Below are 15409 nucleotides of genomic sequence, written 5' to 3'. Positions count from 1 at the left end.
AGCAGTGTAAACTAAAAACACTTCTTTGCTTCACAATCCTCTCACTCTGGCCTTGATTCGCTTACTCTCCTCTGTAAGAGACTCAGTTCTGGTCCAACTTGCTTATCTCTTTCTGCAAGAGATTCTCTCCCAATTCTGAGCCAGAGGACGATTCCCTCATGTCTGAGCACAACCATCCCCAGTCTTGCCCTTCACTCCAATTAAGCCATAGCCCTTCAGCCCATTCCTTTGCCTGTCTTATCTTCCCTGCACCTCCGCTGCTCTCAAATTCAAATGGCTTTTCCAACGTGACTTGGCAGAAAAAGAACTCTGCCATTGACGGTAGGAGTTGCAATTGCAACCGAGGGTTGCAACAATTGAAACCTGTTCTCAAGCAAGCAGGAAACTGACTTTTTGGATTGCACAATATTTTGTCCTCCTGCCCACAATTACACCCGCCACAGGTGGGACCCTAAAATCTCACCCCAGACCTACCACAATTTCTCTTCAGGGGAGGAAGTGACAATTCAAATAGACAGCTGCCTCCATAAATCGTGCATGCATGAACATTCCTGTCTTTGCGAAAATAGGAAATTAGTTCAGGGGTGGGATTTAGGAATTCCATGCTCACCCGCTATTTTCAGCATGATGGAAAAGCAAAAATCCAGGTCAGTATCTGTCTACCTTGTTAGCTTGATTCTTATTGCACAAACCTGTGCTTCTTATATAACCTTTACTTCCCCGACTCCTCAATGAAGTTTCCTCCATTCTCCTGTACTTCCATTCCTTAGAAACACCTTTGAATTTTCCCATTCCCCAAGATCTCTTACATCTGTATTCCTTATTTTATGATCGTCATCTCTCCCTTACAAACCTGCCTTCATGTCTGGTCACTGTTCATTTCAGTCAACTCTGCCTCCTGTTTCATATATTCATTATAAAACTCCATAAGTGGTCCTCTGTTTTTAACATCTCATTGCATCAAATATCAGCCACACATCATTACGGAACGAATCTCGGGGGCAAGGTGGATACAAAACTGGCTCGGTCAAAGAAGACAGGGGGTAGCAGTGGAAGGGTGCGTTTCTGAATGGAGGGCTGTGACAAGTGGTGTTCACAGTAAGAAGTTTAACAACACCAGGTTAAAGTCCAAAAGGTTTATTTGGTAGCAAAAGCCACACAAGCTTTCGGAGCCCCAAGCCTCCTCTTCAGGTGAGTGGGAATTCTGTTCACAAACAGGGCATATAAAGACACAAACTCAATTTACATGAATAATGGTTGGAATGCGAATACTTACAACAATCAATTTTGTCGCGACACTATGGACTTCCTACAGAAACTCGGCACACATGGAGCAGTTGAACCAGGAGCGCTCCTCGTCACAATGGATGTCTTGGCACTCTAGACCAGCATCCCCCACGACGATGGCATTGCTGCAACGGCCTCCATGCTCAGCGCCGACAACAGCCAGTTTCCAGATGCAATTTTACAACTCATCCGCTTCATCCTGGACCACAATATCTTCACCTTCAACAACCAGTTCTTCATCCAGACACACGGAACAGCCATGGGGACCAAATTCGCATCTCAATATGCCAACATCTTCACGCAATGGTTCGAACAAGACTTCTTCACCGCATGGGACCTTCAACCGATGCTATACACTAGATACATAGATGACATTTTCTTCCTTTGGACTCATGGTGAACAATCACTGAAACAACTATATGATGACATCAACAAGTTCCATCCCACCATCAGACCCACCATGGACTACTCTCCGGAATCGGTTGCATTCTTGGACGCACGCATCTCCATTAAGGACGGTCACCTCAGCACCTCACTGTACCGCAAGCCCACGGACAACCTCATGATGCTCAATTCTCCAGCTTCCACCCTAAACACGTTAAAGATGCCATCCCCTACGGACAAGCCCTCCGTATACACAGGATCTGCTCGGATGAGGAGGATCGCAACAGACACCTCCAGACGCTGAAAGATGCCCTCATAAGAACAGGATATAGCGCTCGACTCATCGATCAACAATTCCGACGCGCCACAGCGAAAAACCGCACCGACCTCCTCAGAAGACAAACACGGGACACGGTGGACAGAGTACCGTTCGTCGTCCAGTACTTCCCCGGAGCGGAGAAGCTACGGCATCTCCTCCGGAGCCTTCAACATGTCATTGATGAAGACGAACATCTCGCCAAGGCCAACCCCACACCCCCACTTCTTGCCTTCAAACAACCGCACAACCTCAAACAGACCATTGTCCGCAGCAAATTACCCAGCCTTCAGGAGAACAGTGACCACGACACCACACAATCCTGCCACAGCAACCTCTGCAAGACGTGCTGCATCATCAACACAGATGCCATCATCTCACGTGAGAACACCATCCACCAGGTACACGGTACATACTCTTGCAACTCAGCCAATGTTGTCTACCTGATACGCTGCAGGAAAGGATGTCCCGAGGCATGGTACATTGGGGAAACCATGCAGACGCTGCGACAACGGATGAATGAACACCGCTCGACAATCGCCAGGCAAGGCTGTTCTCTTCCTGTTGGGGAGCACTTCAGCGGTCACGGGCATTCGGCCTCTGATATTCGGGTAAGCGTTCTCCAAGGCGGCCTTCACGACACACGACGGCGCAGAGTCGCTGAGCAGAAACTGATAGCCAAGTTCCGCACACATGAGGACGGCCTCAACCGGGATATTGGGTTCCTGTCACATGATTTGTAATCCCCACAGCCTGCCTGGACCTGCAGAGTTTCACTGGTTGTCCTGTCTGGAGACAATACACATCTCTTTAGCCTGTCTTGATGCTCTCTCCACTCACATTGTTTGTAACTTAAAGACTTGATTAGCTGTAAGTATTCGCATTCCAATCATTATTCATGTAAATTGAGTCTGTGTCTTTATATGCCCTGTTTGTGAACAGAATTCCCACTCGCCTGAAGAAGGGGCTTGGAGCTCCGAAAGCTTGTGTGGCTTTTGCTACCAAATAAACCTGTTGGACTTTAACCTGGTGTTGTTAGAGTTCTTACTGTGTTTACCCCAGTCCAACGCCGGCATCTCCACATCATGACAAGTGGTGTTCCTCATGGATCAGTGCTGGGACCTTTGCTGTTTGTAATATATATAAATGATTTGGAGGAAAATGTAACTAGATTGATAGATTAAGTTTGCGGACGACACAAAGGTTGGTGGATTTGCGGATAGCGATGCAGACCATCAGAGGATACAGCAGGATATAGATCAGTTGGAGACTTGGGCAGAGAGATGGCAGATGGAGTTTAATCCGGACAAATGTGAGGTAATGCATTTTGTAAGGTCTAATACAGATAGGAAATATACAGTAAATGGCAGAACCCTTAAGTGTATTGATAGGCAAAGGGATCTGGGTGTACAGGTACACAGGTCACTGAAAGTGGCAATGCAGGTGGAGAAGGTAGTCAAGAAGGCGTATGGCATGCCGGGATATTGAGTTTAAAAATTGGCAAGTCATGTGGCCGCTTTATAGAACCTTAGTTAGGCTGCACTTGGAATATAGTGTTCAATTCTGGTCGCCACACTAGCAGAAGGATGTGGAGGCTTTGGAGAGGGTACAGAAAAGATTTACCAGGATGTTGCCTGGTATAGAGGGCATTAGCTATGAGGAGAGGTTGGAGAAACTTGGTTTTTTCTCACTGGAGCGACGGAGGTTGAGGGGAGACCTGATAGAAGTCTCCAAGATTATGAGAGGCATGGACAGAGTGGATAGTCTGAAGCTTTTTCCCAGGGTGGAAGAGTCAATTACTAGGGGGCATAGGTTTAAGGTCGAGGGGCAAGTTTTAAAAGAGATGTACGAGGCAGATGTTTTTACACAGAGAGTGGTGGGTGCCTGGAACTCGTTGCCGGGGGAGGTAGTGGAAGCGGATACGGTAGTGACTTTTAAGGGGCGTCTTGACAAGTACATGAATGAGATGGGAATGGAGGGATATGGTCCCCGGAAGTGTAGGGGGTTTTAGTTAAGACGGGCAGCATGGTCGGTGCAGGCTGGGAGGGCCAAAGGGCCTGCTCCTGTGCTGTAATTTTCTTTGTTCTTCGAATAATTTTTTAAAAACTAAATTATATAGGGAGGCTACAGCACAGAAACTGGCCATTTGGCCCATCTTGTTTCTGCTGGCATTAATGTTCCACATGAGAATCCACACACCCCTCCATATCTGAGCCGAGCAACATATCCCTCATACTTTCCTTTTTTATAAAATCAAAATGGTCTTTTCCTTTTTTATGGATTGATTTGATTAAGCACACCCAGACCACACCAAGGGAATTTTCACCGTAACTTCATTGCAGTGTTAATGTAAGCTTACTTGTGATACTAATAAATAACCTTTGAAGACCTCTCTCCATTCCTTTCAAAGCCTTAGTTAGAATGCACTGCTGCCGAAATATTTCACCATTTTCTTATCTCTACTGCATACATAGACTGTGTCACACACTTCTTCTTCAATCTGCAGCCGAAGTATTTTGATCTGATTAAAAAAGCTTTGCTGGAAAAATGTTCTCAATCATAGCTAGATCAATAAAATCACAAAATCGTGTTTCTAAATTCTTTGCCAAAAGATCTTTATTTAATCTTCATTTATTTTGGGGACAGATGAGGAACATTTTTTCACACATGCTCACATACATTTTCATCTCACGGTGCTGAGGGTTTTGCATCTCCAAAGCCACTTGATGAAGTTATTTCGTTAGTTTCATAATGAACATATTTTGTACATATTTACCAGTTGTCTGGAGATAAAACTGGGTTTTTAGAAATGTGACATGAAGTGGGTATATTCCTCCATGTCCATTGTGGCATACACAGTAAGATGTCACACAACACCAGGTTAAAGTCCAACAGGTTTATTTGGTAGCAAAAGCCACTAGCTTTCGGAGCGATGCTCCTTCGTCAGGTAAGTGGGAGTTCTGTTCACAAACAGGGCATATAAAGACACACACTCAATTTACAAAATAATGATTGGAATGCGAGTCTTTACAGGTAATCAAGTCTTAAAGGTACAGACAATGTGAGTGAAGAGAGTGTTAAGCACAGGTTAAATAGATGTGTATTGTCTCCAGACAGGACAGTAGTGAGATTTTGCAAGCCCAGGCAAATCTTGGGGGTTACAGATAGTGTGACATGAACCCAAGATCCTGGTTGAGGCCGTCCTCATGTGTGCGGAACTTGGCTATCAGTCTCTGCTCAGCGACTCTGCGTTGTCGTGTGTCGTGAAGGCCGCCTTGGAGAATGCATACCTGAAGATCCGAGGCCGAATGTCCGTGACCGCTGAAGTGTTCCCCAACAGGAAGAGAACACTCTTGCCTGGTGATTGTCGAGCGGTGTTCATTCATCCATTGTCGTAGCGCCTGCATGGTCTCCCCAATGTACCATGCCTCGGGACATCCTTTCCTGCTTTCTCTACTGTCTCTCTACTCACGTTGTCTGTACCTTTAAGACTTGATTACCTGTAAAGACTCGCATTCCAATCATTATTTTGTAAATTGAGTTTGTGTCTTTATTTGCCCTGTTTGTGAACAGAACTCCCACTTACCTGACGAAGGAGCAGCGCTCCGAAGGCTAGTGGCTTTTGCTACCAAATAAACCTGTTGAACTTTAACCTGGTGTTGTGAGACTTCTTACTGTGTTTACCCCAGTCCAACGCCGGCATCTCCACATCATTGTGGCAATAGCAGGTATAATTTGACTTTATTTTACCTGCTGATACACATAACTGCTACAAACATTTTACAAAAACGGAAACATTTACCATTCATGGGGAACCCAAAGGGGTCATAGTGGCACTCTGCAATATTTGTATTTTTGATTGTCCACTCAGTTTCTGACCTTATCTATGTCATTCTGGGGTAATACTAAGCAGGAAGGAAGGTAATTTGGTGAGAAAGTCGGCACCCAGCTTCCTGAGATGCATGGGAGAACGTACTTGCATAGATCACCTTTATTTTCTAATTTTAATGATACAAAGTGCTTCATGATTCAAGAGCAATTCTTCAACATGCATAAAGATACAGGATTCATTTTATTAAAAAGCTATATTGTATTAGAGGAGAATGCTATGGCATTACAGGATGCATAGAGGACCCGAATCTTGTTATGTAATCTTTTTTGTTTCAGGGAGGCTTGTGGTGTTTTGGGGGAAATGGGCTTCCTTACGCACAGAATCTAAGTTCTGTTCCATCTGAGAAGGTTGAATCATTTTGTCTGCAAGCCCTTGCCAAACATTCTAAGGTAAAATTATTCTTTTTATTAAGGCTCTGAACCAAAATATTTCATTTTCTCTTGAGGTAAAACACTTCTATTTATATGTGTGATGATCTTGGTAAGTAACAATTGAACATTCCACTGTCTAAATTATATGTTATCAAGCAATGTTTGAATGATTAATAAATAAGAATGGAAGAATAAGAAAAGTTATCTATTTGTTCTATTAATTGAATTTCTTTTGAGAGCCTGGATTAATTTCATACCAGTGCTCAATAGTTCACAAGTACAATTGCACATTGAAGGAATATGAGCTTGAGGTTAATAAACATTAGGGTCTGCAGCCATGGGACCCAAAGAGCCACATGAGTGCAGTCTATTGCATCCTGAATTCTTGAAGAGACTGAGATAGCTGCAAAGTCAGTAAATTTTTGAGCCTGGTTATCCTCTTCCAGAGCAAACCTGGCATAATAATGGACTTTCCTGGAAAGGACACCGGTGACCTCTTTTATACAGCGATGGAGAGATGGCATACAAATCCCCTGTTGATCCCTGGAAAGAAACCCAGAGGCAGAGAAATTGAGCCCTGCCATCACCATAAAAGCAACTGGCAGGGGAAAGCCTCCAGCCCTATGTGGCGTCAGATTGTCATGAAGAATGTGGCATGTGATGTACGAGATCGCGGGACAAGTGCAGGCATGTCTGGCGCTGTCTCACACTCTTTTTAAGTAGAAGCCGCTTTGATGATAAACCTTCAGTCAGGCAAGTCATCTCCACTATCTGGATCTCTGCTTTTCCCCCTCCTGTTCATGCTTTGGCTCCCCTTGACCATGTCCTCCACGTCTCTCCCTGATTCACCTCCTCCATTGAATGAGTACTTTGAGAAATGCAGCATCAAACCCTGGATCCATTAGTCCTTTTGCCTGCTCTCTGAAATTAAAGATCCATGAAAACTATGATTAAAGGATGCGGAAAGAGAAGCTCTGATTTAGAAACCAATTGGAAATGTCAGGCTCCACAGCTTTGACTGCCTTATTTGCATTGTGCCTGATGCAGCTTAATTCCTGTGATGCTAACACACATATTGAGGTGATCAAGATGCCATTCCAAATATGTGACACCTGCAGCCCTCTGTGAGGTGATAGGGTGTGAAGGAGATGGTTAAACTAGAATAGCTCTGTGCTCCATTCTTTGAAGTGAACTGAGGTCTTGCAGAGCGAATGTAAGGAGTTAGGCAGAAGGTTAAAAAGCAGGACTTCAAAGGTAGTACTCTATGGATTATTCCCAGTGCCACGTGCTAGTAAGAGTAGGAATAGGAGGAGAGGGCAGATGAATGAGTGGCTGAGGAGTTGGTACAGGGGGCATGGATTCAGATTTTTGGAGCATGGGAACTCTTCTGGGGCAGAGGTGACCTGTACAAGAGGGACGGGTTGCACCTGAACTGGAGGGGGACCAATGTACTGGCAGGGAGATTTGCTAAATCTACTCAGGAGGGTTTAAACTAGTCTAGCAGGGATATGAGACCCTAAAGTGTATTGAGACAAAAGGAGACGTTGAGGTTAATGCAGAATTTAAAGAGAGCAAGTTAAATAGACAAGACAAAAGTTTAAAGTTTATTTATTAGTCACAAGTAGGCTTACATTAACACTGCAATGAAGTTACTGTGATAACCTCCGAGTTGCCACACTCCGCCACCTGTTCAAGTACACTGAGGGAGAATTTAGCATGGCCAGTGCACCTAATCAGCACATCTTTCGTATTGTGGGAGGAAACCAGAGCACTCAGAGGAAACCCATACAGACACAAGGAGAACGTGCAGACTCCGCACTGACAATGACCCAAGCCGGGAATCAAACCTGGGTCCCTGGCGCTGTGAGGCAGCAGTGCTAACCAATGTGCCACCGTGCCTACAGGCATGAGCATGGCAGGGAACAGGGAAGACTAATGAATTAAACTATTTATTTCCGTGCAAGAGGCCTGACAGGTAAGGGAGATGAACTCAGGGCATGGGTGGGTACATGGAACTGGGATATTATAATTTACAAAACATGGCTGAGGGAGGAACAGGACTGGCAGCTCAATGTTCTGGGGTGCAGATGCTATAGGAAGTATAGAAAGGGAGGCAAGAGAGGAGGCGGAGTTGCATTTTTGATTAGGGTGAACATCATGTAGAGAGGATATCGTAGAGAGGATATTCCTGAGGGATTGTCCAGTGAGGATATAAGGGTGGAATTGTGAAATAAGAAGGGGGTGATCGCTTTGATAGGATTCTTCTATAGGTCCCCCAATAGTCAGTGGGCAATTGAAGAGCAAATACGTAGGGAGATCGCAAATAGCTGCAAGAATATTAGTGCTGTAATCATGGGGGATTTTAATTTTCCAAACATCGACTGGGATTGTCATAGTATTAAAGAGTTTGGATGGGGAGAAATTTGTTAAGTGTGTTCAGGAAACATTTCTGAATCAATATGTAAATAGCCGCACTAGAGAAGGTGCAAAACTCTTGGGAAATAAGGCAGGACAAGTGACGACAGTGTTACTGGGGGAGCACTTTGGGACCAGTGACCATAATTCTAGGATAGGTCTGGTCCACAAGTTAAAGTTCTAAATTGGGGCAAGGTCAATTTTAATGATATTAGGTAGGAACTTGCAAAAGTTGACTGTGGGAGGCTGTTCACAGATAAAGAAACATCTGGTAAGTGGGAGGCTTTCAAAAGTGAGGTAATGAGAGTTCGGGCAAGCATGTTTCTGTTAGTGTGAAGGGCAAGGCTGGCAAGAGTAGGGAACACTGGAAGCTAGAGACATTGAGGCTCTGGTCACTAAAAAGGATATGTCAGGTGTTGGCAGCTGAGGTCAAGTGAATCCCTTGAGGAGTATAGGGGGTGTGGGAGTACACTTAAAAGGAAAATCAGGAGGGCACAAAGGGGGCGAAGACTAGGAATTAATGGGTGCTTTTCAAATGTGAGGTTATTCACTTTGGAAACAAAAACAAGAATGCAGATTACTACCTGAATGGCTGTAAATTGGGAGAGGGGAGTGTGCAGCGGGACCTGGATATCCTTGTGCACCAATCAGTGAAGGTAAGCATGCAGGCAGTAAAGAAGGCAAATGGTATGTCCGCCTTCATTGTGAGAGGTTTTGAGTACAGGAGCAGGGATGTGTTGCAATTATACAGGGCCTTGGTGAGGCCACACCTAGAATATTGTGTGCAGTTTTGGTCTCCTTTTCTGAGGAAGGATGGTCTTGCTCTTGAGGGAGTGCAGCGAAGATTTACCAGGCTGATTCCAGGGATGGCAGAACTGATGTATGAGGAGAGATTGACTAGGTTAGGATTGTTTTCACTGGAGTTCAAACGAATGAAGGGGGATCTCATAGAGACTTAAAATTCTAACAAAACTAGACAGGGTAGATGCAGGGAGGATGTTCCCGATGGCGGGGGAGTCCAGAACCAGGGGTCACAGTCTGAGGATTCACGGTAGACCATTTAGGACGGAGGTGAGGAGACATTTCTTCACCCAAGAGTGGTGAGCCTGTGGAATTCATTACCACAGGAAGTAGTTGATGTCAAAACACTGAATGTATTCAAGAGGCGGCTGGATATAGCACTTGGGGCGAATGGGATCAAAGGTTATTTGGGAAAAAGCAGGATTAGGCTATTGAGTTGGACGATCAGCCATAATGGTAATGAATGGCAGAGCAGGCTCGAAGGGCCAAATGGCCTCCTCCTGCTCCTATCTTCTATGTTTCTATGACATAAAATAGCTTTGGCAGCTAAGTAAAGGAGAATCCAAAGAGATTCTACAACTATATTAAGGGAACAGAGAAACTAGGGAGAGAATGGGACCCCTTAAAGATCAATGAGGCTATCTATGTGTAGAGAAACAGGAAATAAGTGAGATCCCGAACAAAGAACAGTACAGCACAGGAAACAGGCCCTTCGGCCCTCCAAGCCTGTGCCGCTCCTTGGTCCAACTAGACCAATCGTTTGTATCCCTCCATTCCCAGGCTGCTCATGTGACTATCCAGGTAAGTCTTAAACGATGTCAGCGTGCCTGCCTCCACCACCCTACTTGGCAGCGCATTCCAGGCCCCCACCACCCTCTGTGTAAAAAACGTCCCTCTGATGTCTGAGTTATACTTCGCCTCTCTCAGCTTGAGCCCGTGACCCCTCGTGATCGTCACCTCCGACCTGGGAAAAAGCTTCCCACTGTTCACCCTATCTATACCCTTCATAATCTTGTATACCTCTATTAGATCTCCCCTCATTCTCCGTCTTTCCAAGGAGAACAACCCCAGTCTACCCAATCTCTCCTCATAGCTAAGACCCTCCATACCAGGCAACATCCTGGTAAACCTTCTCTGCACTCTCTCCAATGCCTCCACGTCCTTCTGGTAGTGCGGCGACCAGAACTGGACGCAGTACTCCAAATGTGGCCTAACCAGCGTTCTATACAGCTGCATCATCAGACTCCAGCTTTTATACTCTATACCCCGTCCTATAAAGGCAAGCATACCATATGCCTTCTTCACCACCTTCTCCACCTGTGTTGCCACCTTCAAGGATCTGTGGACTTGCACACCTCGGTCCCTCTGTGTTTCTATACTCCTGATGACTCTGCCATTTATTGCATAACTCCTCCCTACATTATTTCTTCCAAAATGCATCACTTCGCATTTATCCGGATTAAACTCCATCTGCCACCCCTGCGCCCAATTTTCCAGCCTATCTATATCCTGCTGTATTGCCCGACAATGCTCTTCGCTATCCGCAATTCCAGCCATCTTCGTGTCATCCGCAAACTTGCTGATTACGCCAGTTACACCTTCCTCCAAATCATTTATATATATATCACAAATAGCAGAGGCCCCAGCACAGAACCCTGCGGAACACCACTGGTCACAGACCTCCAGCCGGAAAAAGACCCTTCGACCACTACCCTCTGTCTCCTATGGCCAAGCCAGTTCTCCACCCATCTAGCCACTTCTCCTTGTATCCCATGAGCCTTAACCTTCTTAACCAACCTGCCATGTGGGACTTTGTCAAATGCCTTACTGAAATCCATATAGACGACATCCACGGCCCTTCCTTCATCAACCGTTTTTGTCACTTCCTCAAAAAACTCCACCAAATTTGTAAGGCACGACCTCCCTCTTACAAAACCATGCTGTCTGTCACTAATGAGATCGTTTCGTTCTAAATGCACATACATCCTGTCTCTAAGAATCCTCTCCAACAACTTCCCTACCACGGACGTCAGGCTCACCGGCCTATAATTTCCTGGGTTATCCCTGCTACCCTTAAACAACGGGACCACATTCGCTATCTTCCAATCCTCAGGGACCTCACCCGTGTCCAAAGAAGCGACAAAGATTTCCGTCAGAGGCCCAGCAATTTCACCTCTCGTCTCCCTGAGCAGTCGAGGATAGATGCCATCAGGTCCTGGGGCTTTGTCAGTTTTAATGTTCCCTAAAAAACCTAACACTTCCTCTCTTGTAATGGAGATTTTCTCTAACGGGTCAACACCTCCCTCCGAGACACTCCCGGTTAACACGCCCCTCTCCTTCGTGAATACCGATGCAAAGTATTCATTTAGGATCTCCCCTATTCCCTTGGGTTCTAAGCATAATTCCCCTCCTTTGTCCCTGAGAGGTCCGATTTTCTCCCTGACAACTCTTTTGTTCCTAACGTATGAATAGAATGCCTTAGGATTCTCCTTAATCCTGCCTGCCAAGAACATCTCGTGACCTCTTTTTGCCCTTCTAACTCCCCGTTTGAGATCTTTCCTACTCTCTCTGTATTCCTCCAGAGCTCCATCTGTTTTCTGTTGCCTGGACTTAACGTACGCCTCCCTTTTCATTTTAATCAGATCCTCAATTTCCCTGGTTATCCACGGCTCTCGAATCCTACCTTTCCTATCTTTCCTTTTTACAGGCACATGCCTATCCTGCAGCCTTATCAATAGTTCCTTAAAAGACTCCCATATGCCAGACGCTGACTTACCCTCGAACATCCTCTTCCAATCAACATCCACCAATTCCTGCCTAATCCGGCTATAGTCAGCCTTCCCCCAATTTAGCACCCTGCCCGTAGGACAGCACTCATCCTTGTCCATTACTATCCTAAAGTTAACAGAGTTGTGGTCACTATTTGCCACATGTTCCCCTACCGAAACTTTGATGACCTGACCGGGCTCATTTCCCAGAACTAGGTCCAGTATAGCCCCCTCTCTAGTCGGGCTATCGACATACTGTTCCAAAGAACCTACCAGTACGCATTTTACAAATTCCTCCCCGTCCGGACCCCCAGCCCTAAGCACTTTCCAGTCTGTGCCAGGGAAATTAAAGTCCCCCACTACAACAACCCTATGTTTTCTGCACCTATCCAGAATCTCCTGACATATCCTTTCCTCCACTTCCCGTGGGCTGTTGGGTGGTCTGTAGTACACCCCCAGCATAGTGACTGCACCCTTCCTGTTTCTGAGTTCCACCCACAGCGACTCAGTACATGACCCCTCTAAGTTGTCTACCCTCTGCACCGCGGTGATATGCTCCTTAACTAATATCGCTACTCCCCCACCTTTTTTAGCCCCTCCTCTGTCTTGCCTAAAACACTTATACCCCGGAATATTCAGCTGCCAGTCCTGTCCTTTTAACCAAGTTTCCGTCACCGCAACCACATCCAAATTCCGCATAAGCATTAAGGCCCTAAGTTCGTCTGTTTTACCCGTTACACTCCTCGCATTGAAGCAGATGCACTCCAGACCTCCAGGCCCAGTCAGGTCCTCCTCCTCCAGAGTGCTCCTCTTCTTAGCTAGCCTTGCCCTGGCCCCCAGCTCAACCCCAGCCTCAGTATTTACTGACCTCCTGTTTTGTTCCCCACCCCCCTGCCACACTAGTTTAAATCCTGCCGAAACACTCCAGCAAAACTCCCAGCCAGGATATTTGCTCCCTTCCAGTTAAGGTGTAACCCATCCTTTCTGTACAGTTGCCATCCTGACTTGAAGATTTCCCAGTTATCTATGAATTTAAAACCCTCCCTCTTGCACCAGTCCTTTAGCCACGCGTGCAACTGTAGAATCTCCCTGTTCCGACCCTCACTTGCACTAGACACCGGGAGCAGTCCAGAGATTGCTACCCTGGAGGCCTTACTTTTTAGCCTAGCACCCAACTCCCTGAATTTCTCTCGTATGACCCCCCTGCTCTTCCTACCTACATCATTTCCACCAATGTGTACAATCACATCAGTTTGACTACCTTCCTTTTTAAATATGCTTCCTACCCTCTCGGAGACATCCAGTACCCCGGCACCAGGGAGGCAGACTACCATCCTGGATTCTCGTTCAGTCCCACAGAAGCGCCTGTCCGTGCCTCTAACCATTGCGTCCCCCACAACTATCGCTCTCCTAAACCCCTTCTTTCCCTTCTGGACCCCTGAGCCTGTCTCCGTGGAGGCAATCTGGTCCTCGTGGCTTACCCCTGGAGGGTCATCCCCCTCCACAGAATCCAAAACAATATACCTATTTTGGAGGGGGACAACCACAGGGGATCCCTCCACAGACTGCTCACTCCCTTCCCTTCTCCCATCTGTTGCCCATCCCTTTCTTTTATGGGAGACTGCCACTGGGGTACTTTCTGGCACATCACCCTTCTGACTATTACCCCTCCTAACCGTGACCCACGTGTCTTCCTTCCGAGACCCTGGTGTCACTACCTGACTATAACTTTTATCTTTTAATCTCTCATTTTCCCTAACTAAACTGAGTTCATCGAGCCTCAGCTCCAGCTCCCTTACACGATCCTTCAGGAGTTGCAGTTCCACACATCTGGCACAGATATGGACTTCCGGGAGGCAAGTTGTCTCCAGGAACTCCCACATCCCACACCGAATGCAGTATACTGGCCTCCCACTCATACCAGCCATGTCCTTTTTAGTTTTTGGGATAAAACAAAAAGGGGGGTGTAACAGAAGAAAAACAAACAAACAACCTTCCTCGCCTTCCCCGAAGCCCTGTGAGCCAAAGCCCTTATAGCTCTCACTCTGTCCCCTGCTCACTCTGCTGCCCGCTAACGACGCTGCCCGCTCAAAAGTGCGGCCTACTTTTAAACCCTCCAAAACCTTCCCAGGCTGCTGCTGGGCCTATTTCCTGTTTAGAAAAAAAAACCTCCGATTTTTTCCACTAATTTAACTGAAAAATAATTAAATAAATTAGTGCACACACAAGCTCCCTTACCCTCAGCCTGCTCCTGTGGAACAATGAGGCTGAAACCTCCAAGTTAAGCACTTTTAAACGAAGATTTCTCATCAGTATTTACAGCAGAGGAAGACATGAAAGCTAGGAAACTCGGGGAAGTAAATCGTCTTGTCTTGAAAAGCATCCACTTAACATGAGAGGAGGTGCTGAAGGTCTTAAAATGCATAAAGGTCGATAAATCCCCAGGACCTGATCAAGTGTATCCCAGATTATAGTGGGAAGCTAGGGAAGAAACTGTGGGGCCCGAACAAAGATATTTGTATCATCGACAGCCACCAGTGAGGTGATGGAAGACTGGAGGGAGGCAAATGTTGTGCCGTTAATTAAGAAAGACAACAGGGAAAAGTCAGGGAAACTAAGGATGGCACGGTGGCACAGTGGTTCGCACTGCTGCCTCAGCTCCAGGGACCTGGGTTCAATTGCCAGCTTGGGTCACTCTGTGCGGAGTTTGTACATTCTCCCCGCGTCTGCGTGGGTTTCTTCCGGGTGCTCGGGTTTCCTCCCAACTCCAAAGATGTGCGGGTTAGGTTGATTGGCCATGCTAAATTGCCCCTTAGTTTCCCGGATGCGTTGGTTAGAGGGATTAATGGGGTAAATATATGGGGGGGTGACGGGGTAGGGCCTAGGTGGGATTGTTATAGGTGCAGACTCGATGGGCTGAATGACCTCCTTCTGCACTGTAGGGTTTCTATGAACTACAGACTGGTGAGCCCAACGTCAGTGGTGGGTAAGTTGTTGGAGGGGAGTCTGATTAGGGATAGTTAGCATGGCTTATTGGGAAGTTGTGTCTTACAAATTTGAGTTTTTTGAAGGGGAGACCAAGATAATAGATGAGGGTAGTGCGGTAAACGTTGCCTACATGGACTTTAGCAAGACCGTTGACAAGGTACTGCATGATAGACTGGTCAGTAAGGTT

At 46.3% G+C, this 15409-nt stretch overlaps 1 protein-coding gene across 12 annotated transcripts in view; it reads left to right on the top strand.

Moving 5' to 3' along the window:
• The window catches only part of serac1 (serine active site containing 1), a 232373-nt gene that overhangs the window by 115544 nt on the left and 101420 nt on the right, over positions 1-15409 (top strand). For all 12 annotated transcript variants that reach the window (XR_013499660.1, XM_078230002.1, XM_078229996.1 and 9 more), the window contains one exon: positions 6155-6268. Coding sequence is in view for 11 of the 12 variants with exons in the window: in XM_078230002.1 (XP_078086128.1) it covers positions 6155-6268 (114 nt within the window). In the remaining variant the exon portion in view is untranslated. The remainder of the gene's footprint in view (positions 1-6154; positions 6269-15409) is intronic.

The sequence above is a fragment of the Mustelus asterias genome, chromosome 15 (genome assembly GCF_964213995.1).
Source record: "Mustelus asterias chromosome 15, sMusAst1.hap1.1, whole genome shotgun sequence".
In the NCBI taxonomy this organism is placed as follows: domain Eukaryota; kingdom Metazoa; phylum Chordata; class Chondrichthyes; order Carcharhiniformes; family Triakidae; genus Mustelus; species Mustelus asterias.
This window is presented reverse-complemented; position numbering and strand designations above follow the sequence as displayed.